This window comes from Trichosurus vulpecula, chromosome 7 (genome assembly GCF_011100635.1).
Source record: "Trichosurus vulpecula isolate mTriVul1 chromosome 7, mTriVul1.pri, whole genome shotgun sequence".
Classification (NCBI taxonomy): Eukaryota; Metazoa; Chordata; class Mammalia; order Diprotodontia; family Phalangeridae; genus Trichosurus; species Trichosurus vulpecula.
Genome location: NC_050579.1, coordinates 16,363,762 through 16,391,571, shown reverse-complemented (window position 1 = coordinate 16,391,571; position 27,810 = coordinate 16,363,762). Strand labels below are relative to the sequence as shown.

Sequence of the window (27,810 nt, the reverse complement as noted above, 5' to 3'; positions counted from 1 at the left end):
AGGGAGGAGCCGCGCCTAAGAGCGCGCGCACGCCGGGGGCCGACCGACGTAGAAAAGGCCCTGCGTCACTTCCGACGCGGGCAGAGCGGGACACGGACGCGGAGGCGGTGGCGGGAGGTCAGTCTGCAGCGGTCGAGACGGCGGCAGCAGCAGCGAGCGGCTGAGGCGGCGGCGGAGGCGCATCCGGCGGCGGGACAGGGCAGCGAGGCAGCCCGGCGGCATCATGAGCGACAGCGGCGAGCAGAACTACGGCGAGCGGGTACGTGGAGGCGGCGGGGAGGGCGGGAGGGCGGGCGGGCCACGGCCGTTGCGGGGAGGCCGTTGAAGATGGCGGCGGGCGCGAGCCGGGGCCGAGGAGGGGGGAGGGGCGGCCCGTCACGGCGGGGGGTGTCTGGTTTCTCCCCGCAGCCATCTTGGGCCCCGCGCCGCCGCCAAGGGCACAAAATGGCGGCCGGGCTGGGGGCGGGGGGGCTGGCGGAGGACGAAACTGATCCCGGAAGAGGGGCCGAACGAGGCCCCGGATGTAGAGGCTGCCGCGGGGGTCGTTGGCGGTCCGGGCTCGGTTAGACTGTGAGCTCCTCGAGGGCACAGGCGCGTTTAGGCTTCTGCGTGGCTCTGCCTGCAGCGCTGGGCACACAGTGGGCTCTTAATAAGTGCTTTAGAGTGGAGAAAATCGAATCAAACCAGTGATTCGCACCCGGGGGGGGAGGGGCCCCTTTCAACGTAAATCCCCGGGCGAGGACGGCGCCGTAGGGAGGTGGTGCTGGATTTGGAGTCGGCAGCTTTGAGTTCGAATGCTGCTGACGGATTCAGACCCTAGAAAGGCCCAAAGTGGGGGGCGGGGCCCAATTTCCTCTAACCCCTTGGCTCCTCGGTGTCCTGTGTCCACCCCGAGCCAGTCCCTGCGTCCAATCTGTGCCTGCGACTCCAAAGCCAGCCCCCCACCTCGCGCCGCCGTCTCCCCGGCCTCGGTCCGACGAGCCAGACTGGCCAGACCCGAAATGTAGAGGTTCCCGTCCCTGGTCAGGTGGTCTCCCCCGGCCGAGCGCCCGGCTTGCTCCTCCCCTCCCCCCTGACGCCCCAATCCCGGGGTTGGGGGGGAAGGGGAGGCCTCTTCTCACCCCCGGGCTAGGGTTGGCCGTGGGAAATGGGGGCAGTCCCGAGGACAGGCCGGCGCCCTGCCCGATCCTCCTCGTGAGCTCGGATGCTCCGCGGCTGAGTCTGCAGAAGGCGCTCCTTCCGTAGATGAGAAACCTTAAAGTCACCTCGGAATACAAAGTGCCTGACAGTGAGTCACGAGGCGCACGAGTGACGTTGCGACCCCCTCGTGTGTAGTTGGGGTGTGCAGAGAGCTCAGGTCTGTGTCCAACCTCGTGGCCCTGCACCAAACTCTAGTTGGAAAGGTGAGTTGTTGGTAGGAGCCATGTTAGGATCATCAAGACACTCACTTTGGGCTAATGTTTGACCGGCCACCTCACCGGGCTGCTGGGGGGATTTGGGAGTCAGCGTTAGGGCAGAGCTGGCTCGGATTGCCACCTTCGAGGGCTTTCTCCATCAGCAAGCCTTCACGCCCTCAGCCCTTTGCCCAGTTACTGAGATACCAAGGAAGCTGCCTCCTTTGAGGTAGGCCCTTTGAAGGGCACAAGGCTTCACTGTGTGGTCTCCCCACTGTAAGCATAGGTGACAGGGGTGTGCACCATGTTTGAGAAATGAGCTCTCCCCTTGGTCAGTGCCGTGAACGCTAGACAATAACCTGGGCCTAATCCAAGGGTAGAAAAGCAGCCTTTGATGATGTGTTTTAACATTTCTAGTTAAAATAATATTGGCTTAGGGTTTAGGTTCTTTTCCTAAACAGTATCTTCAATGCCTGTTGGCCTTTTTCTACTTTGGGACATGGCTTGCTTAGTAAATATAATTCACTAATTGGCAGTATAGTACTAGGTGATAAGATTCTTTAAATTAATGGACAGCCCATTGAAAGAACTGGTGTTTAGGACCTTAATTTCAATCAACATGTATTTAGCATGTAGCAATCACTGTTGGAGGTACTGGGGATACAAATGCCAAAAAAAAAAAATCCCTGACCTCAAGCTTACTTTCCTGGAAGAGATCTTAGGTGTCATTTAGTCCAACCTCCACATTTTATAAAAAAAACTGAGTCATTGGCCTGGAACTTGACTCCAAACCCATTGCTTTCCCCCATCTATACCACTGTGAGTACTCTAAATATGTTAAGAAACATGGCAAAGTTGAATCATTCTAGTGTGATCTTTGATGTCCATAGAACTCAACTGGAAATTTTTCGCATAGGAAAAAGATAAATGTTAGTGGAGGTTTGTACCAAATTGTTGTTGCTAAGTAAGTTTGTGAACTCTTGAGTACCTTCTAGTTGGCTGCCAATAGCTAGTTGCCATGTAAGCAGACAGTCACTACATCCGGTACAGGGAGTAGATAACAAGCCAACCTGTCCTCTGTACACTTGGTCCCACATGGATATGTCTACATACTACATAGTGTAGACTTAGTGTTCAAAGGGTTATTGCTTAAAATGCCTTCTCTTTGCTTCACTCTTCCCTTTAAGATTTGGGGATTGTATAAACCCCACCCAGTGACCTTTAAATTGAAATTCCACTTAAAGAAAAATTGCTCAGGCAAAAAAGGTTTTGACTGAGCGAGTGGAGTAAGGTTGTTGTGCTTCATATATAATTCATGTGAAGTTATCATCACACACATAAAAATTGCAAATACCTTTCTTCTGGTGATCCAGAGCCTGGTGGGTAGAAAACAACAATGAAATCTTCAGTATAGCAGCCTAATAGAATCTATACAGCTAGTCATACAGTAGTGAGACTGGAAATGTCAATCGAAGCATTGCATTTTATTATTTACTTCAATATCAAAATTTTCATCCTATGTTCTTTGCCTTAAGTATGAAAATCCACTGTACTTCTTAATGGCCATTGGGTATTCTTAAATTCTTAAATTAAATTCTTAAGGGTATTCTTAAATTCTGGTCCTTCTAGTGATAAATTAAGTTCTTTGCTGGAGTCTGAAGTGGAATAGAGTTGTAGACTCCCTCTTCAGCAAGTCAGTTTGTGGCAGTGGGGAAAGTACTAGATCTGGAGGATTGAGGTTCCCGTTCCTAGCTCTGATTGGGGCTGTATGAGTTGAGAAGTCACTTAGTCTCTCTGAGTCTTTATTCAACTGTAGAACTAGAGAGGGGTTTACACTACTAGACACCTCAAGAAACGTCTGTCCCTTGCAGTTCTAATCCTAAGAGCCTGTGATCAGTCCTGAGGACCTGTGAAGACATTAGGAGAACTTTTCCCTCCAGATAGCTGAAATAAATTTGAGCTCAGTCCCACTCCCCTCATTTAGTCTTCTCTAAGAATTTGGTGAGCCCTGAAATAGATGAAATAGGACTAGCTTTATAGTGTTAAACACAAGTAGATTGTCTAGAGCTGGATTATGTGCGGCCCACCTACAAGCATAGAAATTTACATAAAGGCTTTAGTAAATGAAGCAGAGCTCTCACTAAAATGGCAAATCAAAACATTGTCTATTGTTTCAGTAAAAACCTAAGGTTGGACAGCCCTGGTCTAGAGCATTGGATTCCCAAAGGAGGCTTGGTAACTCTTCAAGTTCCTAGGGAGCTGTTTAAAAACCACTACTGAATTTAAAGACCACTACTGTGTTTTCATCTCATGAAGTACTGAGAGATCTTAAGTAGCAAAAAATTGATTAATTTGGCGGTACATGCCAAAAAGGACTGAGAAAAGGCTTTCTTCCTAGCCTCAAAGTTACTTCACTTAGCATCTTCTCAAAAGCCTGAGAAACCAACACAAAACCACTGCCTTTAAAGTAAAAACACTCTTCCCAAGGGAAGAGAAGGGCCTGCAGTGTCTGACCTCACCCTGGAGTAGCATGTTTTAGGGTACTCTTCTCAATTGAACCCTAAACAATATATATGATTCATGTGTGATAACCAAATCCAGCTGCAGCATAGGCAGATGCACACTTTTACGTAATAGTGGGCTGTGCCAGTCAGTGTAATGCCAGCTATTATGGATGGAATTGTCAACCTTATAAGGCTTCACAGAACCAGTTAATACTAGACTGGCTATGCATGTGCTTGAAAATGTTTCTCCTTTGGTTGGGGGGGGGAAGCCTTCCATTCCTCACAAAGTTTATTTCTTCACTAAATACTTTTTCTTTTGAATCCTCTCTGAATTTATTTTGGTGAGTCAAATTGGTTGTTTTGGTTTCATTTTTTAGATGTTAATTGAATGGCTTTTGGTTCTTTTATTAAAGTTTACTTATTGATAGTTTCCAAAATTCCCCCCTCCTTTTTTAATAGTCCATATTACTGACCCACTTACTCCTTACTTAATATATTGTGTTGCTTTTATTTTCTTGAACTTGACAAGGTATGTACGTTTTGATTCATTTCTTTTAAAGTGCTTATTAGCTAGTCAAACTACAGTTTGGCCCTTTCACTGAAAAGCTTAGCAAGATTTCTAGGAAGAAAAATCGAGTGCTTATGTTAACATGTAGTTAACCTATATTGAGCTATAATAGAAAGTTGGGAGGAGATAAAATAGGAGTGAAGATTCAGGGAAAGGAGTGACAGGAACAAAAATGTCACAGTGAATTTAAGGGAGGAGGAGCATTAGAATGGCCATGGTAGTGATGTGGTCAGTGGGTCCCTGCCTGCCCTTACCATTGATCAATTGATTACAACTCTAGTTTCTGTACTTATAAGACAGCTGCAGGTGAATACTAAACCTAAAGAAGCCAGAAACCCCAGGAAATGTGTTTTACCCAGGAGTAGTTGGCAGCAGAGGATCCGTGTGGGCAAAGCCAGCAGTTGTAGGCAGCTATCTGGCTTAGCCCCTAGCTGCTCTCCATCTCTCTGCCTCAGATTTCCAGGAGGAGACTGAAATTGACCTTGCACAGACTAATAGGATTTTCAGCCTTAGAATTCTTCCTTATGATGAATCAGATGTAGAAGATTTTGAAAGCTCCACTTTTCTTGCTCTATTGCCACTAGAGATGTTATCCCCCATGTAATAAACCTTCACATACATTTCACCACTCTCTTCTCTCCAGGCTTTTGAATGTTAAACTTTTGCCCTTGTGTCTTCTTTTCCAACACTAACAATTCTCTAGTTCCAGCAGTTTCTGTTCTCAAAGCATAGCATTTCATCCCTATATTTAAAGATGTTATACAAAGGTTCAGAAATTATCAGCCAAATAGGAAATGGTATTTTAGTGATTCTTCTGACAACTGACACCACAATACAGGATAGATTATTAACTGCAAGTAGTATAGTGCTGAAGAAACTTCCTGGTTGAAATCATTTTCTTTTTAAAAAAAAAAAACCTCCATAAAGAACCTGGACAACCAGTGATGATTCTTCTGGTCACTCAGTCTGGAAATGAAGTCTGACAGTTTAACTGAAATAAGTGAAAATGACAAGGTAAGTGACTGCCGGCTTTGTCAAAGATGGAAGGGAAGGACTCAGGGTGGGTACGTTTCATGACACTCGCCTTGGTGCCTACCTCAGATATCTCCGGTACGCCCATTTGAGCAGAGAGACAGCAGGTGTTCCTTGCTTTGAGTGATTATTGCCCAATGAAGAGAATAGCTATAGTTGCATGTAAACTTGGTTCTGATCCTTTTAATGAAAGAAAACAAAATTTTATGTCACCCTTTTAAGTTTTGGTGACAGAATTGTGGTATTTAGGAAATTTGGTGTAAATCTTTTTACCTGTCTTGTTTATAGAGCATCTTGATGTGGGTTTGGCGTTTATTCATTTTGTCATAGCTTATTCTCTGCAATTTTCAAATTAAAAGTTCTTTGTCATTAACCTTCTCTTTACTGTGGCAAATTTGGTTCTTCTAAATATGTTGCTTTTAAATTCAGTAACAGAGTATCATTTTCTGATTCCTGCAGTTTTAGCAATTTAGCTTCAGTCTATTTGTAGTGTAAGGTTACAGTAACTTCTGCATTATTTTAGGTAGTTATGTCAGAATGTGCTAGTTCTGTAGAAGGTTTATATAAGGAGTGGGAAATGTTGAATGCTTTAAGAATATAAATTTAAAGTTTGTGATACTGTGCCAGTCTGCAGGGTGGGTTTGGGGAGTTTTGGGGGGGATTTTGGCAAGCAGGGTCACAAAAATAGCATCTCTGCTTGTGACCATTGGGTACTTTGTTGGCTCAGTGTTTATTTACTTCCATATTTCCGAGGATCTGGGAATATAGTTGGAGTGGGTACTCTCTCCACTGACTGAATGAAACCTTTCAGCTACTGAGCAGATGGTCTTCAAAAAATTGCGATGGCCAACAATTGTTCAGTTCCTGACCAGTCTAGTTAGCCTCTTTGCCCTTCATCAGAAGCCTTTCCAGCTTGGTGTAGGACCTTGCCAGAGCTATTGCTCTGCTAGCATAGGCATCAGGACCGCCATGAACAATGGGACATTACAGAAGGACTTGAGTGGAAGAGAGCTTAGCTTTTTAGAGTCTTATCTTCTGTCTATGGGCGCCTCCCAGAGAATATTAATGCTGTTTACAGAGAACCAATTGTTTTAAGATTTCAGTTTTAGGACAACTTGATGTTATTATAGCTGTTCATTTTTCCTTCTTTGCCCACTTGAAAATCGGTTTTAAATTCCCTTATGAATATTTAGCTTTGTGGATTTGAGCATACCAGTGGCTCAAAAAAAGCCATCTCTGGCAATAAATTTTTCCTTTTAAAAATTGTATTAGGGGAATGGGCTTACCTACTGATCCTGCTAGATATGTTTCTTATAGCCATTAAGCAAATGAAGAGTAAGCAGGATAGACTGAGCCTGCAATCAACTTGGCATAAATTGCTGCAGTTGGTTATATGGAGCTGGGGATAAGCAGCTGGTATAGTCAGCAAAAACTAAGGTTTGAGGTGTCATAAGTTGAACAGGTTATCAGTACTGTAGGTAGAGATGCAGTATCATCCAAAAGACTTGGCATTCCCGGTCCTTTATCCACCCCTACGCCCACTCCCATCGGGAGGAAACGTGCCTGGGCCTTCTGATTCCATGATTACGGTTGGGATTCTCCAAAGGAGCCACCTTCCCCATTTTTCTGTCAGCTCTTCTAAAACAATTACTTATAGTTCAAGTTTTGTAAAAGGTGAAACTATCCCGTAAATAAAACCAATTTTAAGTTATCTTAGACTAAAACTAAAATGGCATAAACTGAGTTGAGGGAATTTTGAAACTCAAAGTACAGAAATATTTTTATTGCTTGTGTCTTAATCCGTGAAACATGGACTCTCTATGATGATGTTATTTCATTGCCTTGGTGCAAAAATAAATATTAGGTTTTTCTGAAAATAGTGTAGGTAATATTAGATGAACTTAGATGACGTGGAGCATCAATGACAGCTTTACAGCTCATTTTTGTCTTCACTCGGCTAATGCTAAAGTTGCACCGTTTTCGTGATGTTGGCATCTTTTGGTGATGCTATCTAAATTATAGTCCAGTAGTCCAGACAGTGCATTAATAATACTTTATTAAGTCATAGTTGATTCACCTAAATTTGAGAAATAACATTTTTTTCTTCATGGTCGCCAATTTAGTTTGAGTAATTTTCCATTTTTGTTTATTCCCTTATGAATAAAGTATCTTAATATTAGATGCTCAAGGAAAATGTCCATTTAGATTTCTTTGAAACTGTCTGTTCGGGTTTTTTCATTGTTTTAATCTTTAGAATGAATTTTTTGAAATAATAACTATTGTTGGATTCAGGTTTGCTCTGCTCTTTGGCTGTTCAAGTAGATGGTTAATGCAAAACAGTCTTTAGACTTTTTCCCTCCCTTTGGCTATTTTTAGTTCTGTAATTACCATCAATTCTAACAGAACATGCAATGGAATCGATCAGACCATTCAGTGTTTTTGTTTTGGGGAAAGATTTTTTTAATGATGAAGTTAGCTAACAAAATCAAAATTAGAGAATTTTTCAGGGGTGAATTAAACAGTAATATCCCACTTTTTTCAGATGCAGTGATATAATTTGATTCCTTTAACTGAAGTCCTTAAATATGCAGTGCAAAAATATATGAATTTAAATGAGTATTAAATAGTTCAGATCACAGTGAATGTGAATTACTTAAGCCCTGAATGGTTGTCATCAGATGTACAAATGAATTAGACTTTTGTTCTTGGATTTTTGTATTCAGAATGTTGCTTTGACTAGAGACTTTGTGGCCTTTTGACATCTGAGCATTTTCTTTATCGATATCTAAATAAATTTCACACTGGGTCAACTTAATAGGGCTTTAAATGTTAATGAACAGCAAATGTTCAGTTGTGTACTTCATGTTCAAAACAGGGATAAGTAATTATATTAGCAGTACAGACTGAGAGTTGACAATTATAGAACCAGCTTGAAAACCTGATGTGTCAGTTTTTTTGAACTGCATATTCTAGTTCTTAAAAGTCCAAACCAAAAAACAAAAAAGGCTTTTTTTTCTAGTTTCAGTTTTGGCACTAGATTTTATCCTGGAGTTTTAAAATATTCTTCATCCTGTTCTTTTTCTATTAAGGTTAATGTTGAAGAAGGAAAATGCGGAAGTCGTCATTTGACAAGTTTTATAAATGAGAATTATTTGAAGCTCAGGAATAAGTGAAGCTGAAATTTGAAAAAAAAAGAATGCATGCTAATTATCAGACCAGAAGTCCCACTTATAGAATATTGAGCAGTTTGTGTGAAGTGGGGAAGATGAAAGAAGTCAGAATTTGAAACGGAAGAATGAAGAAAAGAAATAAAAGTGAAGTTAAGCTAAGAAGTAATCTGGAATGAGAAAGCACTACGCTAAGTACTCACTAGTCTGTTTCTGTGTCCCTGTGTATATTTTGCTAAGCGTGCATGCGTGGTCTGCGGCCCAGGGAGAGGCTGAGCAGGGCCTAGCCTGCCTCCACCAGGGGGAGCATTTTTGATCAGGCAGCTTTAATGCCAACTGCCCTGACCAATGATGGAGGTGTGAGTTCTGGTACTACTGCTAGTGGAATACCCAGGACAGGAAGGGGGTTCGTTCCCCCACCCCCCTCCTGCCATTGACCCCACACTTTCCCTGCCCCAGACCAATGAGGACCCGGGTTCTGGGACTTCAGGAGTGGGGAAGGTAATTGCTGCTACCACCACACTCGGGCACTTTTAAAGCCAAAACTCTGTGTGGAGTTTATTTTTCTTTTTAGTTTTAGCCAAAGTTGAGTTGTAGGAAAACCACCAAAATTTTCATAAACTAAGAATAAGCACCCTTTTGCTCCTTGTGATCTGTTGTATTTCTTTGCATCAGTATTTTGGTGGTCTCATTACCTTCTTGTCTTTCCAAATTACTTTTATCCTGTCAACGAAACAATATTAGCATCACCCTTTACAGACCTGATTTCTGAATGTCATGCACAGTTCTCTTTGGAATTTCTTAAGTCTGTCTCCTATGTATAGTCACTGCTCCTGAGCAACAGAGTACAACCTCCTTGAAAATTCCCTACTCATCCTCACTGTCATCCTCAAGCCTTTAGTGAGGAAGGGGCCAGGGAATACACAAGTAGACCCGAGCTTAGTCCTGAGCCATTAATGCTTACTCAGTGGCCAAACTCATTTTGCCTTAATCATCCCACCATCACCTTAAATGATAAATTTTATAGAGTACAGATGTCTGATCTGATCTAGTATCTAGCCACAGATTGGCTTGGCTGGTGCAGCATATGGGTTTCCCCAGCTCTTTCTTGTCCCCCTACTTTGCCCCAACCCATCTGGGGAAATCTGCCTAAAAACCCTATTTTTCATTTTCAGGTGTGGGTTGCAGCAGTCAGAAGGTTAAAAGTTCAGTTAGGTAGAACAAAGAACCATTAACTTGTTACTCTCCATAGGAGATTGCAGCCACTATACGCCCTTATCAGGGTGCCTACCCAACAGATGGTTTCCTACCCTCTTAGGAAGCGCAAGGGGATCATTTTTCCTGAGAAAAATTCAGGTAGCTTTCCATTTTAACTTTACTTTCCTATTCCTCCCCCCCCCCCCAAAAAAAAAAAAACTGCATCAGCCCTTAGAAACTACTTTTTAAAAAGAAAGCTAAAGTAATTTTGGCTCCAGGGATGTACACTTCACAGCATGACAAATTTCTTTAAAATTCATGACTCATGCCTAGTTGTTTGGAGTTTCTCAAAGTGTCGAGCCACTTCAGTATTCTCTGAACAAAGAAGTAAAAAACTGTCCCTGGACAATAAGACCCCAGCCAGCTACTTGTCCCTGAGCAAACTCTCTAGAGCCTATTCCTAGATGTCACTTTGGGGCATTTCCTTCTCAGGACTTTATGAATCCTGAGTAGGAAAGCCTTGGGGGAAGGGGTCACTCCCTATATTGCGTGTATGTACGTGCCCTGATAACTCATTTCATGAACAGTGGTGGCTGTATAAGGCCTCATCATCTGGGACCATTGAGGCTGCTCCATGAAAGATAGGATCTCATTGCTCAATGGTCTGGCATTTCAGGAGTCCTTGGCTATCTTAATGTAGTTTATTTTTAGTTAGGACCCTTTAAGATGAGACAAGGGGTGTAAATGTACAGTAACACAATACTGATCCCAAGAACACATTTTGTTTAGGGGACTTTTCATCTGCGTACGCTCTTTCTCCCAGATTGGTGCTATTTTCTACTCTTTGTTGTGTGACCTAAGTATATGACTTCTTAGCTTATTCTGTGATCTGTACCTTCTAGGCCAGACTACATTAGTATGTCCCCAAAATATCTATGTTGAGTTTAAAAATGATTGTTACCCATATGCATCATCACCAATCCTCTCATTCCATTCAGTAGATCTACCTTAGTGCTTAAAAGAGGTTGGAGAATACTATGTACAGGCCCCTGTGGGGGTAATAAACTTTGGGATCCTGGCCACTGGGACTTAGGACATGCCAGTCAGTCCCCATTATGTGACTTGAGCAACAACTTGGGCAGATCCACTCACAGGTTAGGTTGTTAGTTACAGTTCTGACTTAATGAGGATGAACCTATAGTCCACACAGTCAAATAGATAATCATTATGGAACTAATAAAGAAAACTTCCAGGGGTTGCTGGAAACTAGGAATAGTTATCCCGTCCAGCATCTCTCACACTGGAGAGAGTTTTTGTTTTTAAAATTTTGCCACTTAATTAGAATAAGATTGTGTGGATTGGGTGGGGGGGGCAGTGTGGTTCCTGGCATCTTTATCGTGAACTTGGCCAGGGTTGTTCCTGATTTCCCCAGAAAAGCTATTTCAAATTGTATTAATATATTAAGTATATTCCTGGCTGTAGATGTTGGGAGTCAGGCTCTCTTGACCAAGCTTGCTAGGCTTAGAACTTAAACCTTGTATCAATTTCAGATTCCTTGTGCCTTACCCCTTCTTGGGGTAGAACAGTACTAATATTTTTCCCTTTAGGGTTTTAAAATGGCAACATATACAACTTTTCCCAGGAGATATAACATTGTACCTTCTTGGTATCAGTGAATTCTGTCACTTGAACATGCTGTGCCTTTTTGTTTCTTCTGGGGAAAGGCTCTTTTCTTGACATCATATCCTTTCTTTTTACATTCAGTTTTGAGAATGCCTTTGGTATTGCTCTCTTAGGCTAGAGGCCTGCTGAGTAACCTTTTACCCATACAAAATTAGACTCTTTATTCTTCCCTTTTTCTCTCTCCCACTCCACCCCCCACTTTTTTTTTTTTTTTTAAGTATTTAGGCCCAGGACTGATTGAGTGCATCCCAGCCTATTAGGGGATTTTTCCAGTAGAGAGAGGCTGGAGGAAATCCATGGCTCTTTCCATTCTTCCTTGTTAAATTTCCTGTCCTCAGCTCATCCAGTATTTATTCTCACTGGCCTTTGTCAGAAATCATTCAGATTATTGGCATCTTTGAGATTTTGAAAATGCTCAGAAATTTAATAGCATTTTCTCACATGATTTGACATGAAATGAACAAACTACATTTGTTGAGATGACAGGTCTCTTAGGTCTATCTCAGAAAGGCTCTTCTCTTCCCCTCTTATATCTCCTCATTTGGATCCTTATTCTCAGATGTTATTGGAGTGGTGTTTACACCACTGAAAAGTTCCTTTCTTTTCTAGTGTTTATTTGTTGCCCCAAAGCCCTGGCCTGTGGTGTGGACTTTTTGGCTCCTGGTAATTATATCTCTCTACTTCTGCATTGCTTACATCCTTAATTGACAGTCATTGACAGTTTTCTCAAGTTATTTATTGCAATATCCAGGTTGCTATTTCTTCCATTCAGTATTAAATGGACAATAAACGGGAAGCTAATAGAAACTGGCCAGTCCCATCATTCTGCTTTGCTTTCTTAGTGACTTCCTTCAGCACAGGAAATTTCCTTCAGAGAACATTCTCTAAATACCAATCCTTCTCCCCAAATAGCCTTGAATTCAGTTCACAAACCTGATAGATACCAAGTCAAAGCTGCAGTGGCTATAGGGAATTTTGATACAGCAGGCCTTGCCTTCTTAGGGAAGGTTTCATTTTGGAGGGAGCCAGTGTCCTAATGGGAAATTTACCCTGGATATTCCCATGGCTGAAACATCTTCGCTTATTCTTGCTTCTTATCCCAACCCTGATTCCCCCTTATCTCTTGGCCCCTGTAGGAAGTGAATTGATGGGCAGAACATGAGATTCCCACGAAGCTGCTGTGTTCTTGTCTGGCAGGTTCTTGTCTCGGAAATGGCTATAGACAGACCATCAATCCTTGTTAACACTAAGACATACATGTTGAGATTCAACTCCCCCCCCCCCCCCCCCACGTACACACACAAAAATAACTTCTTTATAGATGGTTATTAGTTATCTCTGCTTACCTACCTCGTGACAGGAAACTCACCCTGCCTCATCCCCTTTTTTTGAACGCCTCCCAAAAGGTCTCCTCGGTCCCTCTGAAATAGCTTTTCTAGATTACATATCCCTGCTCATTCAATAATTACCAAGTGCCGCCTCCTATTTTGGCAAGGTAAGCTGGGCCGTTCCCCATGGAGTGGTTTCTGGCTTCACTGTACTCAGTTTACCTTGGTTGGTTGTCATCTCTTATAAGGGTACACCAATCAACCTTCAGAGTTCAATCAGCACAGCCTACAAGGGGATTTCTGTCACCTTCCTTGAGCTTGACTGTGTACTTTGAAGTGTCTGGGGTTTTGTTTTTGTTTTCATAGAGACAGATAAAACTGTCCTGTTACTCACATGCTGAGCTTTTAGTTTTTTGAAGCCCCAGGTCTCTCTATCATGAACTCCCAGCCTAGGCATTTGGCAAAGTGTGAGGTTCTTCATTTATCCCCTACTCAATTTCATCTGTTCCTACCCTATAATTCTAATGATTCCATTTATTGTTATTTGCTCTCTATGTCTATTTAAGGCACTGATAGAAATGGGCCAGAGATGAAGGTCATTAGGCTAACTTCTAGGTGTCAGCTACATAGGACAGAGTTTTTTAATCTTTGGCAGTCTGGTGAAGCCTACTAACCTTCTCTGAGAATTATATTTTTAAATAATTAAAGGAAATGCTAGATTTAAGTTAGTGGCTAGGGGAAAAAAAATGTACTTTTCCCCCCCAATCCAAGTTTACAGACACCTTGAGGATCTGGACGCCTCATACTAAGACCCTGGCTGTAGGTTTGTTACTTTTCGCTATAGTTGTTCAGCCACAGATCACTTTCATCTGCCTACATTTGTCATGGTACACCAGAATATTGAGAGAGATTTTATTTCCCAGAAGCCTGCCAAAATCAAGAAATGCTCTTATCCATAGCATTATCTAGCAAAAAAGGAAAGTGGAGTTGGCTCAACTAGACCCATCCGAATACTATACATCAAATACTAGGCACTCAGCCCATTCCCTCGTTTCTCAAAGGAACTGAAGTGGGGGAGGGGAGGACCACTTGGATTTAGCTCATGACTGGGACTTGAATCCAGTTCTAATTCCATTCAACATCAAGATTATTGGTCTTTTTTAAGAAACTGCTTTTTCCCCCACTAAAAGCAAATCAGGATGTCTGCTCATCTGGGAGGGCTTTTGGTTTTCATTCCCCCCCCCCCCCCCCCCCCCCCCAGTTATCAGAGGAAAAACCCAGTGTGGCATGCTAGAAAGATAGCTTATACCTGAACAAGATTACATGCCTAGCTGTGGGGTCCTGCAAAACCCACTTGATCTCTTTTGGCTTTGATTTCATTATAAAACATGAGATTGAACTAAGAAATAGGTTCTGTGAACTTGTTATTGTTGGAATAACTATGGCATGGTCACTGGCTTTCTGTGTAAATCCTATGTATTTTATGAATCTGAAAACTCTTGAAAAGGGCTCCCTAGGCTTCACCAGACTGACCGCCAGAGGAGTCCAGAATACCAGAAAGGAGATGAAGCCCTGCACTGAGAAATCATCTTTAAGGTCCTCCTTTCCAGCTCTGAAGTTCTCTCTTTGTATACAAGCCCAGACAGATTTCTTGAAGAAATTGAAAGCAAAATAGGAGTTGAATGGTTCTGTACTTTTCTATTAGATATTATACTATTCTCAAGTGGTACTTTTTCTCTGTTTTCTTGTTCCAAATTGGCTTTTTAGAGGCTATGTCATATGGTGGAAAATCCAGATTTAAGCTCTGAAACTTGGTGTGGCCATTGGCAGATCCCTTAAGCATTTATCTGTAAAATGGGATTAATGCTACTTAGATCCACATCATAATTGTGAGGTAAGCTAAACAAAGGCCTATGTTGCTTTTTGGAAAAGAAATCTTCCATATCTCAGTTTTTACTATTCATACTTTAAGTACAGCCACCCCTAGAATTTTAGTCTAAATTACTCTGGACCTAATTTTCAATAGGTTGTTTCTCTTTTGAATTGTGTCCACACCTTGTAACTTCTTAAAATATCTTCTACTTCTGGGAACCCCAAAATGACTGGAAGTAGTTATGGTTCCTCTCCCAGCCTTGTTAGGGAGGGCTGTTCTTTGGTTCCCTCTATTGTGCCTGTACCATCTTAAGGGTTTCCTTTTCATCTCTTGCCCGTGCTAAGACTAAGAGGGTCAGATTTCTTTACTGCAAAAATGTCTGCTAAACTTTGTCCATTGACAGCTATCCCATCCTTCAGGTTAGTAAACTGGATTGGAAGTTGGAAGACATGGGTTTGAATCTACTGCTTTTTCCTTTATGATCTTGATTCACCTCTGGGTCTTCTTGTTTTTTCAGTGGACCAGGGAACTGTGATTCCTAAATTCCTTCCAGCTCTAGTAGAAAAGCTGTCTTGCCACCATTGAGGATGTTAACGTACCAGGCTTTTGCCTGTTCATTCTACTATGATTTAGTTTTCTCTGGTCTGTCAGTTAAATTAGGAATCGCCACCTAAGTTTACATCTTAGCAAGTAGATCTTCACTGAGCTGTTGGTCATGCTCTAAGATACTGTGGTTCATTAAATTGGTTGCTCCTGCCTGATCATAGAGTTAATTCTGTCAGCTCCCTCGTCTCATCCTTGTCTTTTTGCTCCACTCCAGGTTCTCATTGGATGGGCTGGCTTATTCTGGTTCATCAGCCACAACTTCATCTGGCCATGACTACACACCTGTTTCAGTTCTTCCTTGGTCATCTCCATGATGGCAGAGGGGCTCGTTGGTCCTTGGGCTGTTAGCCTTTCCTCTCGAAGTCAAACTCCATCCCCAGTGCCTTTGGGTTGTCTACTCTGCTGTCTTTGGTAACAGGCTTGCCTGTGTTTACCTCATTCATTTGGATACTTAACATTGCCACCAGGGCTTTTGGCAGCTCTCACCAGCTCCACTAAAGTGGGCTTCTCTTTTGGAGCCATTACAGTCCGCCACTGAGGGATATGCCAGTCTTTCTGACGGATGGAAGGGGTCGTATTGTCCCTTGAGTTTCTTAGGTGTGGTTGAAGTTCTCTGAGAAATAAAGGAGAGCAAAAAATTCCAAGTTTCACAGATTTCCTGACCCAAACCCGTCTGCCCACAGATTGTTTTGACTCAGAGTTTATGGAACACACAAGTCCTCCTTCCTTTCCTTGATTTCACCTGGCCCCTCTCTGGGGAACTCTGCCCAAAAACCTTTTCTTTTTTAAAAAAATCTTTTGGTTTTGCATATTACTCTCTTGCTTTGATTCTCTTCCCTCCACCCCCTTTCAGTGCCCCTTCCAATGGAAGGCTTAGATAAGGTTACAGTTGCATCCAGGTGAAACAGAATGGGGTTGATGGGATAATGTACTCACCCCAGATGGAAAACATTAACGTTAAATAGATGACTTCAAAACAAGCTCTAGTTATCTACTGAACAGGTGTTTCTGTAACCTCTTTGGAAGGGCAAGGGGGTCAGTCTGCCACACTGTTTCACTGCAGGTTGTTTAGATTGCGATGGCCAAGAAAGGGCACAAATTAAACTTGACAAATCTGCACTTAGGAATCCCGTTCCGCTTCCAGAAGTGGGAGTGCCCATGGATCTGGAAAATCCGCGAGGCACACCCCTGCAAGGTCACGATCCAAGGAGGATTCCCGGCGCTCCAGATCCAAGTCGAGGTCCAGGTCTGAGTCTCGGTAAGTGAGCCCTGAGTTTGGAGGGGTTTCTAGAAGGGAAACTGGGAGCTGGGGCAAAGGCTACTGAGTCTCAGTAGAGAAAGAAAATGATGATTTTGTGGCTTTTGTAACTTCATTGGCTACTAACTGCTCTTCTAAAAGCTGGCCTCATCCACAAGTGGCTTCTAAGCATGTTCCTTGTTCCTCACGCCTTAGATTTTGCCTAGGCTTCTCTGTCACTGGTGGCAAAGCTTTTCAGTATTAGATTGTGCTCCTTCCCTCCAAACAGACGTTTCATGTTGCCTTCCCTTACCAAGGCTAGTCGGTCATCTCTCCTGTGTGTATCTTCAGTCTCTACTTTTAGAGACGGTGCCTCATAGTAGATAAGATGGACTGGGCATCTGAACGTCTGACTTCAAATCATTGCTCTGCCACTACCTTTGTGCCCTTGGACAAGTCACAGAACCTTGAGCCTCATTCTGACTCAGTAGCCTCTAAGCTTCCCTTCCTTTTGCCTACATTTTTAAAAAGCATTTGACCTTTCCAGGCTGTATCACCTTTCCAGGCTGTATCATCTCATCCTGGTCACCTCTAAATTTGAAAAATTGTGTATCCTTCAGGTGTTTGTTTTCTCACCCCCTTGGAATCTGTTCTTCTCTCCCTCCTGCCGTAACTATTCAATGGCTCCTAGTGACCACATTTGACTCTGCTGACCTTTTACAGCCTCCCAGTATTCCCTAACGCAACACTGCTAATCCTACTAGCCTTTTTTGCCTTCTCCTATCTCTGTACTGCCTCCCTAGAGTTCCTGTTACTACTTCACCTGTTCAGACCTCACTGCTACATGTCTACGAGACATTTATTGAAATTGCTTCCTAACTATCCTTCCTCAGATTGCTCACTGCTCTCTGCAGTCCTTGTACATCATTGCTAGATAATCCCTCCTGCACTGGATATCATCAGGTCTCTTGCCCCAAACCCTTTGTGATTGTCTTACTGCCTGCTAAAAATCTCTCATTGATTTATCTCCCACTCCGTCACCCTGCCATCTATCTTAGACATTGTTTCTCCCGTACTCCACGCTCTCTGTATTTCTCCTATTGTGAATTATTTGGCTTTGTTCTATCCCCTTCCAAGACTGACCCCACAAAGGCGCCAGCTGTGGGGGAATGGGAAGGCAGGTATGGACATCGATCCAAATGATCATAACCATGAATACTTTGTCCTGTAGATCGAGATCCAGAAGAAGTTCTCGAAGGCATTATACTAGATCACGTTCTCGCTCCCGCTCCCACAGACGGTCCCGGAGCAGGTCATACAGTCGAGATTACCGAAGGCGACATAGCCACAGTCACTCTCCAATGTCTACCCGTAGGCGTCACGTGGGGAATCGAGTAAGAAAAACTCACCAGTTTCATTGTTCAGATTTAGGCTGCCTAACATTGCAGTTGGCGACTGCTCTTGGTTTCTTGGTGTTGGGTTATTTTTCCCACTGGTTTGTGTTTGTGAGCAGTCATTTGACATTGGTCTATAGAATGTTGGATTGGCAACAGAAGTAGGGAACATTTCATGTTTGGCAAATTACGAGCTTGTCTTTGGTGTTTTGATGGCCATTTGTGTAGTGATTGTTTTAAGTTACGATCAGGTGTCAGTGCCTTGGGATATTCAGCATATATCGAATATCTTCTAGGAATACGATCAAGCAGTAGAACATAAAATGATTTCTAAGTACACATTGGTAAAGGCTCAGTGCATGCTAGTTTTACTGTACAGAATGGTAGGCTCAGGTTTGTAATTTTGACATCCATCATTTTTGCTGTGCTGCCGTACTATACAGCTGCAGTCAGCTAAAAGCTAGCTAGTTTGGTGTATGTAATAGATTGAAGAACCCACTTGACTATAGACATTCACACATGCACATAATTCCATCTTCATTCCATAGTCTTGAACCGTATGTTAAGTCATTCTAATCTTATTAATGATATTAATAATCATAATTATGTAATTTAGTACTAATGATAGCAATTGTTATTTATTGTCTCCTTAAACTGCCATGTTTGGGACCAAATCCCAAAACTGAGAAGGGGTTTAGCAACAGTCTTCCCAGTTAACAGCTTTGTTAAAAAGAACTGAGACTTTCTTATGTTTATTTATGCTCTTCAAGCAATTTGAATCTTTTCAAGGCTGTTTTTAAGTCCTTATATTTTTACTTGCAGGCCAATCCTGATCCCAACTGTTGTCTCGGGGTGTTTGGATTGAGTCTGTACACCACAGAGCGGGATCTCAGAGAAGTATTTTCCAAATATGGCCCAATTGCAGACGTGTCCATAGTATATGACCAGCAGTCTCGGCGCTCCCGGGGATTTGCCTTTGTCTACTTTGAGAATGTGGATGACGCCAAGGAGGTAAGTAGGAATACGCACCTAGAACTGGGTCTTTGGGTACTTCATAGAATGCAGCAGGACATTCCTGGGTTGGGGATTATTGGCAACAATTGGGAATTGCTGAAGGCAGCAACAGTTTTCAAAAATGAAACTAATGTATCTAAAAATAAAACCAAGACTTGGTAAAGTCATTAAAAATTAATCAAGAGTGGCTGGTAATGTAAAGGAGAACCACCACCATTTTACAAATTGGAGTCTCAAAGTATGTGTCCCACTTAATGGCAGAATTGGGCTCTGGAGCACATTTATTATAAAAACAAAAACAAATTTAAGCTTAGGAAGTTGGCTTTTGCAGATGGCCTTCAAACCTAATCATCAATTCTAACATTTTGTGTAGGGAAACTCAGTCCAATTCATTGAAATATGGTAATATGAGGTAATTCAGGATACACTCAAGGCGCGGGGGTGGGGGACCTGCTGCCTAGAGGCCACATGTGGCCTTCTAGGTCTCTGGGTGTGGCCTTTTGACAGAGTCCAAGTTCTGTGAAGTTTAGATTCAGTCGCAGGGCTGCACTTAAGGACCTAGAGGGCCACGTGTGGCCTCAAGGCTGCAGGTCCCCCAACCCTGACTTAAGGATTCACCTTGACTCAAGCTCATTTTTCATTCAATGGGAACAAGTCCTTCCATTCCCAAGCCTGCTGGGGGTTTGGCTGAGAAGGGTGTTAGGGCAGGGGCTTGTTCTTTCATGAAGAAGCAGATGAGGATTATTGCTTATGGTTAAAGGAAACAATATTTGGAGTGAGCAGGAAAAGTATTTTCTACTGGGTGTAGTTTGAGATGGACCCAGGGTTGTAGGTTGTAATTAAAAGAATGTTTTGAAATGGGTTTCCTATGGGGGGTGGGGGGCACTTGGGTTGTAGTATATTTTCCACATGTGAACAAGAGGTGCCTCCTTGACTCTTCTGCCCATTCCTGAGAGGTACTCTGGTCTATATGATACCTCCTCACTCAGCCGTCTAATACACAGACACTGGGCAGCACAAAGATGGTTTCATCCCAATACTTTGATGCATTATTTACCAGGTTCTCATAATTCATCTGTTCCTTAATTAGTTGTTACGTATCATGCCACCTCTTCTAGGTTCAGGTTTTAGCTTTCTCAGTGTCTTATTTTACTCATTTTTGTAACCTCTCTAGTAATGTGTAAAAGTGAACCATGATCAGTATTAATTTTATTACTAACCGTAATAGCCAGGTTCATAAGAATGTCACACAAGATTTCAGCCAAGGTCTTCCTAATTTTGTGTTGGCTTTTTGAACTCATCAGGCTACCTCAGCACCCCCAGGCAGTTCTTTGTTCCATCTGCATTTGTGGGATAATTTGCTGCACTGGGAATTTACTCTATTGATGAAAACACAGGTCCAGATCAAAAAAAAAGAATGATAATCCTAATTACTCACACCTCACTAGTGCTTTGCCATTAAAAAACCATTCTCTACTGTGGTCCCCTTTCATCTTAACAAAGGCCACCCTCAGAAAGAGCTTGGGCCAGGATGCATCTTAATGCATCAAAGAACCTGGGTTCAGGTCCCCTTCCTCTAAAGTCACTTCGTTTGTTTGTGTTTTGAAGGCTAAAGAGCGTGCCAATGGAATGGAGCTGGATGGACGGAGGATTCGAGTGGATTTTTCTATAACAAAAAGACCCCACACTCCAACCCCTGGGATCTACATGGGAAGACCTACTTAGTAAGTACTGGGGAAGGAAGAATTCTGGTTTGCTTTCAGATGTACCTCTGGCCTTAGGGTCCCAGAGGAGCAGAGCTCCTGCTGTATGTATTCCCCCTGGAGCCTGCCAGTGCACGAAGCAGCACCATCTAAGGCTAGATCTAAGTCTTAAAGCGTTCAGGTGACAGCTCTTCTGGGTCTCCTGTTACTGTCAGCATGTGTGCCTCTGGCCTCTTGATTACTGAGGTTCTCTCTTTTAGTGTACCAACTGTATCTCTCTTGGCATCCTTTATGGTCTGTGTTCAGGTGGCTGAAGGACATCCTCCAGAAAAATGCCATGTTAACTGGATTTCTGTTTTTAGTGAGAAGCAGCACAAACCTTCTTGGGGTTTTAGGCCCTTTGTAAACCTTTGAATAATGCTCACACTGGTGGGTTATGGCCATATTCAAGTTCTATTCAAGACAGATTTTGGTGATTTTTTTTTTTCTATCATGGCCTATATTCAAGACCAAGTAGAAGTTAGTTAGGCACAATCAGTTTAGGGATATAAGAACCACTTGGAATGAAGTTCTAGGGGAATTTACATTGGGGGTTAGATTTTAGCAAGCTGGATGGTGCCAGAATGGATATGGACTGCCTTTAGAATCAGGAGGATTTGGGGTTTGAGTCCTGACTGACACAGGCTGTCATTTTACTTGTTGAAATTGAGATCTGGGTGGGTGGGTTTGTACTCCCAAGTGTTCCACATGGCAGCTGCGGTCTCATTACTGCTACTGTCTCCTCAAGGGTATGACATTCCTCAGTTTTCCTGCTCTGTCAAAAAATGAAGTCAAGCATGATTCTTAATGAAGCTATGCTCAGTCAAGCAAGTGATTATTAAAGTTTCCTTTTCTAAGTGTATAATGAGCCATCCCTCCTTTCTCAGGTTCTGCCAGGAATTAATGCTAAACTGGGGGCAGCTAAGTAGCACAGTGGATAAAGTGCCAGGCCTGGGGTTAAGAGCTGAGGTCAAAGCAGGCCTCTGACACTTCCTAGTTGTGTGACTTAAGCAAGTCACTTAACCCTGTTTATACCTCAGTTTCCTCATCTGTAAAATGAGCTGGAGAAGAAAATGGCCAAGAAAACCCCAAAAGGGGTCACAAAGAGTTGGACACGACTGAAAACAACTGAACAAGTGATAAACCCATAGTTTGAAAAGAACTCATATTTTATCTCTTCCTTTTCCCCTCCCCTTTGAAAGTGAATCTTCCAGATTAGTTTGCTGCAGTTTTTATACAAGGTTTTGCTTGGATAAAATGTGTTTACCTTTGTGTGGGCTCAGCCTAGTATGAAGTAGAGTCCTTTTTGGTTTTTTTTCCCAATAACATCTGGAACTTAGATTTTTTGTGTCATGTGCAGTGGCAGTTCCCGCCGTCGTGATTACTATGATCGAGGCTACGATCGAGGCTATGATGACCGTGACTATTACAGCAGATCCTACAGGTAAGAAGTCTTAGTGTTCAGGTTGTTTGGGAGGTATTCCAAATTCGTGGTAGCCAAGGAGGTCACAACCTTTGGTTTGTCTGTGGTGATTGTTGGATAGACTCTATTGTTCATTTAAAAATCATTCTGGCAAAGTTAATTGGTGTAAATAGCTTTGGGGGGGCGTAGTATTTGAAATCAAATGGCTCTTTTCCCATGTTCCAGGAACTTTCAGAATTTTGTAGTCATTTAATTTGCTTACACACAAGTTAAAATGTGCTGCCTTTATTAGACAAGTGTCCTGTTTTAAGAACTCTAGGGCCACAGGGATTTCACCTAGATTGCAAGGCAGTCTATCCACTGATTACCTCCTTGGCACAGGCATTTGCTTTTCCTGTGGTGTAGTCTGTTGGACAGCTAAGAATGCAGAGTCCATGAATAAGTAGATACGTTGTGGCACAAATGACTTTTTAAATCTGTTTTAAACACCAGGTGAACTCTGCCAAGGAGCATGTGATCATTTAAAAACACCAGAAAACATAAATGGGCGGGTAGAACTGTGTCCTTGGAATGCACGATGGGACCTTTTATGTCTGTTAGCCTATAAAGTAGGGACCACATTACTAGTCTGGTCTGTTCTTGTATATCTCTATGCCTGGCCTTCCTTCCCCATCCCAAAGGACCAGAGAGAAGGAGGAAGGTCATTTATTCTATCGATGAAAGGAAAGTAAAACCGAAGAAGAAAAGCCATAATCTTGTGTTGTTAGTAGCCGCAAGATAGCCCATAAGACCATTCTGAGTACTCTTTCTAATGTGCTTTTCGCTGAAGTGAGTGTTTTGGAGAGCCAGCCTATCTTACAACAAATGGTCAGGAAACAGCTTTTTCTTTAAACAATTGTTCAGTATGTCTGAGGATCTTCCCTCAGAAAGCCCTTGACAGAAAACAGCACCCCGAAGCTCTAGGTGGACAGTCATACCTCCCACTTGCTTTGAAAAAGAAAAACCTTTTTTCATAATGAACTTTTTAAATGAAGATCTTGGAAGAACTCAAATGGAAAGAATTATTTCAAGACAAAGATTGAGATAAAGGGATGGGACTGGGGAGAGAAAGTGAAAAGGGGGAACAGGGGGTACTTGTCCTGCCTTCAGCCCTGAAGAGTCCGAGAGCCCATGTTGTCCAGGTAGTTGTGGTTCATTTTATAAACACCGTAAGGCCTTGTTGAATATCTGAGAAGTATGGTTAGCTTGAAATGTAAGGGATTATACTGAGGTGTAGCCACGAGGGAGCCCTCTTTGCTTACCAGCATTTTAACTATTTTGAAGGATGGATCAACTTCCTTAAATAACTAGCATGGAAAAGATATGATGTAGGGGTGATATGATTGCTGTCTTCGAGTATTTTTAAAGGGCTTGTCATGTGGAAAAGTTACTAGATGTGTCCTGTTGGCCCTGGTCTTAAGAGCAGTGGGTGGACATGGCCAAGAGGCGCTTTGAGGCTTGGCAGGAAGAATCCCTTGCAAACAATAAAGGTTTACCCAAAGTGGAGGGAGCGGGGTGCCGGGGAGGTCAAGCCCAGGCTGACATGGCTGGTGGCAGTAGAGGAGATGCTTGTTCGGCTCCTGGTTGAACTAGGTGACCCCTGAGGTCTGGTGCTGTGATTCTGTATTTGTTGTTTAATGTCATCTAATATACTTATAACTCCATAAACCAAACTGCAAAAAAGTATTTTGCTTGTGTCTTCACAGAGGAGGAGGTGGAGGAGGAGGAGGGTGGAGAGCTGCCCAAGACAGGGATCAGATTTACAGGTATGCTAGGCGAGGTCTTAGTGTTGGGAAAGGTCTCCGATTGCAGCAGGGCTCACTCACACCAAGCTTGGTCAGACCAAGGGGTTCTCCATGCAATGTTGATCTCACCAAATTGTAAGCTAGAAAATGCTTTGTAAGAATATGTATCGAGGCTGAATGAAGAGACATGCCATATTAGGGTTATTGGACATTTTTCAGCCTGTGCCAAGGAGTTAACTAGATGTTGAAAAATGGTTTTTAAAATTTGGTGTGAAATCACAAGGTACTAATTGGATAGATAGAAGTGGCACTCCAGGGCAACTACAAAGTTGATCTTTTTTAAAATATGGCTAGTTTTCCTCTATTTAGAACCTAAGGACCCAGAGCCTTGATCTCTGTACCCCTACACACACCCCTGTGTGCATCTTCTGTAGTTCCCCATAGACAGGCAAACACCACCTTTGAAATTCGAGTTATTTTAAATACCTACATACTCCCCCAACTCCCACATATATACCTCTTATTAGATAAAAGACTTGCTTTGGGAAAAGAGGAAAGGGGTGAAATGGTTTAAGAGATAGTGTCTCTCCATACCACCCTTGGACCTTCTTTTTGTTTGGAGAATTGGCTGTGCTGCTGAGTTACTGAAGTGAGGGTATCTGTGCTGCTTGTCAGGGTCCAGGGCACAGGTAGCTTCTTTGGGATCTCGACCAAAACTTTTGATTACAATTGGGACCATATTTAGACGGGCAGTATAAATAACCCTTCTGGTAAGTCTGTTAAGTCACATTTGGAGTAGGGAACTGTATATTTCCAAGAGGGTGGAGGCCACACTGCTCTCAACCTAAACTGAGCCCTGGGATTAATGAGAGCAGTGCGGGTTACTGGAAGCACTCCATAGTTGAGTTGGTTCCATAAGCTGACATTGCCTGAGTTGTACCCACAGGCTCATTTAGGTAACATTGCTTGTGTTGAGGATTGAATCACTTTTCATTTGTTTCCAGGAGGCGATCACCATCCCCATATTACAGTCGTGGGGGTTACAGGTCACGGTCCCGATCTCGATCTTATTCACCTCGTAAGTGAAGAATATTTGATTTCCTTTGAGTTACAAAGACTGGCAGGCCTTCATCAATGGCTCAGGATGTTTGAGCCTAGCAGTTTGCCCCATAAACACAAGTGTGATGACTTGTCCTTTTTAAATCAGAAAGTGTTGCCTCTTGCCAATTTTAATCAATTTTTAGTCTCCCAATTCAAACCATTGCCAAAAACTGTGCTATTTATCAACTGTCATTTATTTCAGTATCCATTAAGAGTAACCGTTATATCCAAAATTTCATAATTTCTGGGTATAATTGAGATGCAATGTACATGAGATGCAATTTTTGCCTTAAAAGTAATGTGCTGGTTGTGGGGGAGTGGGGGGCGGCAGGCAGCGGCAGCAAGGGATGTACCCTCGTGGGGCAGGTGAGAGATATTGAGGCAATAGAATGAAAACAGTACAGCCATTGGCTGTAAAAGATAGAACATTGTCTTCCCTATCCTCACCATCTCTAGCTGGTAGTATCTCAGATCTGGTGTATTCCTGCAAAAATCAGAGACAGATTAATTTACTGAGTTATACAGTATCAATCAAAACTATTGGGAAGAAGGGCCTGGGTTCTAGGCTTAGATTTATTTAATGAGATGAAGGATTATTAATATTTTTACTTCTCTCCTTCTTTCTGTGTGCGTTTGTTTGGGGCAGGTCGCTATTAAAACATGAAGATGGTGGATTTCTGAAATGGGATTTTGTTTTGTCGACAATATTTTTTTATTGTCTCCTGTTTAAAAGTGAACAGTGCCTAGTGAATAGGTGACGACTTTTACGCCTTTTATGAAGACTACTTTTGGTGGAGTTGAAATGCTGTTTTCATTCTGCATTTGTGTAGTTTGGTGCTTTGTTCAAAGTTAAGTGTTTTCAGAGAAGTATGTTTTGCATGTATTTTTTTACAGTCTAAATTTTGACTGCTGAGAAGTTTCTATTGTACAAAAACTTCATTTAAAAGGTTTTTCTACTGAATCCAGGGTAACCTGAAGATTTGACATTTATGTAAAATGCCTCCAAATGGTAAACCAACAATAAACAGTTTGATTTCTACTTTTCTTTTCACCACATCAATGCTTAGGAAAACGGAATTTTCAGATTAGTCTGTGGAAAATAAAATCAGATGCCCTTCCACCCTTGCCATGTCGAGAGCAACATACTTAATATATCTACAACTGAGTGTTACGATTATAATACTGTGTAACTCTGTATTACTAGTATTAGAACTAAAGGTATTTCTATCCAGCAATTGCTTACTGCTTGTCTGAATGTTGTTTGTCAAGCCTTTATGTAATCTGTGCAGATAGCAAGTGAGGACAATACTCATAGTCTGTTGGAGGCCTCCAAGAAGGCCCATCTTCCTCACAAGGCTCTTCTGGAGGTGGTGAGGTGGAGCTTTCAGCTATCAGTGAGTAAGGGGACATTCCACCACAAATGTAATCTGAACTTTGGGGCTTTAGATTACAGATCAAAATGGGTGCTTCACAAAGGATGGGAGAAAGGAACATGTCAGCAGTTTGATGAGTGAACTGAAGACTTTGCCTGTTAAATTTCAGAACCTATTTTGAGATCCTTTTGCTTACCAAAGGAGGCCTGATTCACTCGACTGTTTTGAGAACTGTGTTTAAATAAACTTAATTAAAAAGAGAACAAGTTGGTGACACGTTCAGTTTGCTTAAAAGGATACATTTAAGTTTTCCATTACTGATTCTTTTAAAAGGAAAAAAAAATGGCTTGCTCATTGCATTCTAGCATAGTTTGTTTGCTATTGCAGCTTTCACAATTGGTCATTTAGGGGTCTGTCCCAAAATAACTCCCAGTACAGTCTTACCTTACACTAACATTTTAAATAAATTTTTTTAAAGTTCACAGGCCTAGAGTGGAGTCCCTGATCTAATAAAAGGTTCTTTTCTTTCTTTAACTAGTCTGTAGTGGGGGGGGGGGGGTAGGGGAGAGGAAGAAGGGTGTGTTTTTACAAGAAATAGAGTTGGGGTGCAGTTAGAAAAAAATTGAATGGTTAAGATGATAATGAGAATGTCGGAATATTATAGAAAGGATTCCTCATGAGTCCCTAATATCTTCAGTGTAATGGAGCCTTTGAACTTATTTAAATGGGTCTCCATCAAATTTTTGTTTTGTTTTGTTTTTTTTAAGTGCTTATTTCATCCAGCAGCAGTAACTTGGCTTTCTCTTCATTAAAGTGTTTGGGCAGAGTGGAGACCAAATATTTGCACTCTTTGTCCTCACGTCTGCCCTCGGTCTAATGTGCATCTCGACAGGTATAAAGAGAAATGTTAGATTGTTCCTCTAGGGGAGGCCCCAAACTGCCCAGTAGAGAGAGGGAAGCTGTGGAGGTGAAATGGTTGGGCAAGTTAGAGGTTGAATGTGGGAAGATTTGAGAAGGGTTAACTTGAAAAATTTAGCTGAGGGATCAAGTGTAAGGATATGAAGAGACATTCTGGGTCCCAATTGGTGTTCATAAGTTTGCAGTTTTTTCTCAAAATGAAAATAATTGGTCAACTTCTACCCACTTTAATTGGCAACAAATGCTTCTAAGTGAATGATTTTGTGGCAGATCATTCTCCATGCCAGGAAAGACAGGCCAGCCTGGCCACAGTTTATATCCAATCAAGGTTTATTAAAGGGTTTTTGTTTTTACAGCTTAAATAAGGAAGGCTAAAAACACTGATGTGAACATGTCCAGATGCACAAGAAAAATACCATTAAGGGGTCTCCAAAGATTGCCCTTTTGTACAGGAAAGAGGCTGTCTCCTAGG

The 27,810-nt window shown here is 42.4% G+C and overlaps 1 protein-coding gene across 3 annotated transcripts; it reads left to right on the top strand.

Annotated features, from left to right (window-relative positions):
* Positions 1 to 26,683, top strand: TRA2B (transformer 2 beta homolog). Of its 3 annotated transcripts, XM_036768598.1 has the most exons (9): positions 1 to 259; positions 16,477 to 16,610; positions 17,821 to 17,983; positions 18,806 to 18,994; positions 20,606 to 20,721; positions 22,100 to 22,183; positions 23,908 to 23,967; positions 24,951 to 25,024; positions 25,694 to 26,683. In XM_036768598.1, the coding sequence occupies exons 1-9, from the start codon at positions 224 to 226 to the stop codon at positions 25,702 to 25,704; spliced, it is 867 nt and encodes a 288-aa protein (XP_036624493.1). In that variant the 5' UTR covers positions 1 to 223; the 3' UTR covers positions 25,705 to 26,683. The 3 variants fall into 3 exon arrangements, with proteins under 3 accessions (XP_036624493.1, XP_036624495.1, XP_036624494.1); XM_036768600.1 differs by lacking the exon at positions 23,908 to 23,967 and having other exon boundaries at positions 84 to 259; XM_036768599.1 differs by lacking the exon at positions 25,694 to 26,683 and having other exon boundaries at positions 84 to 259; positions 24,951 to 25,032.
* Positions 26,684 to 27,810: the final 1,127 nt, after the last annotated feature.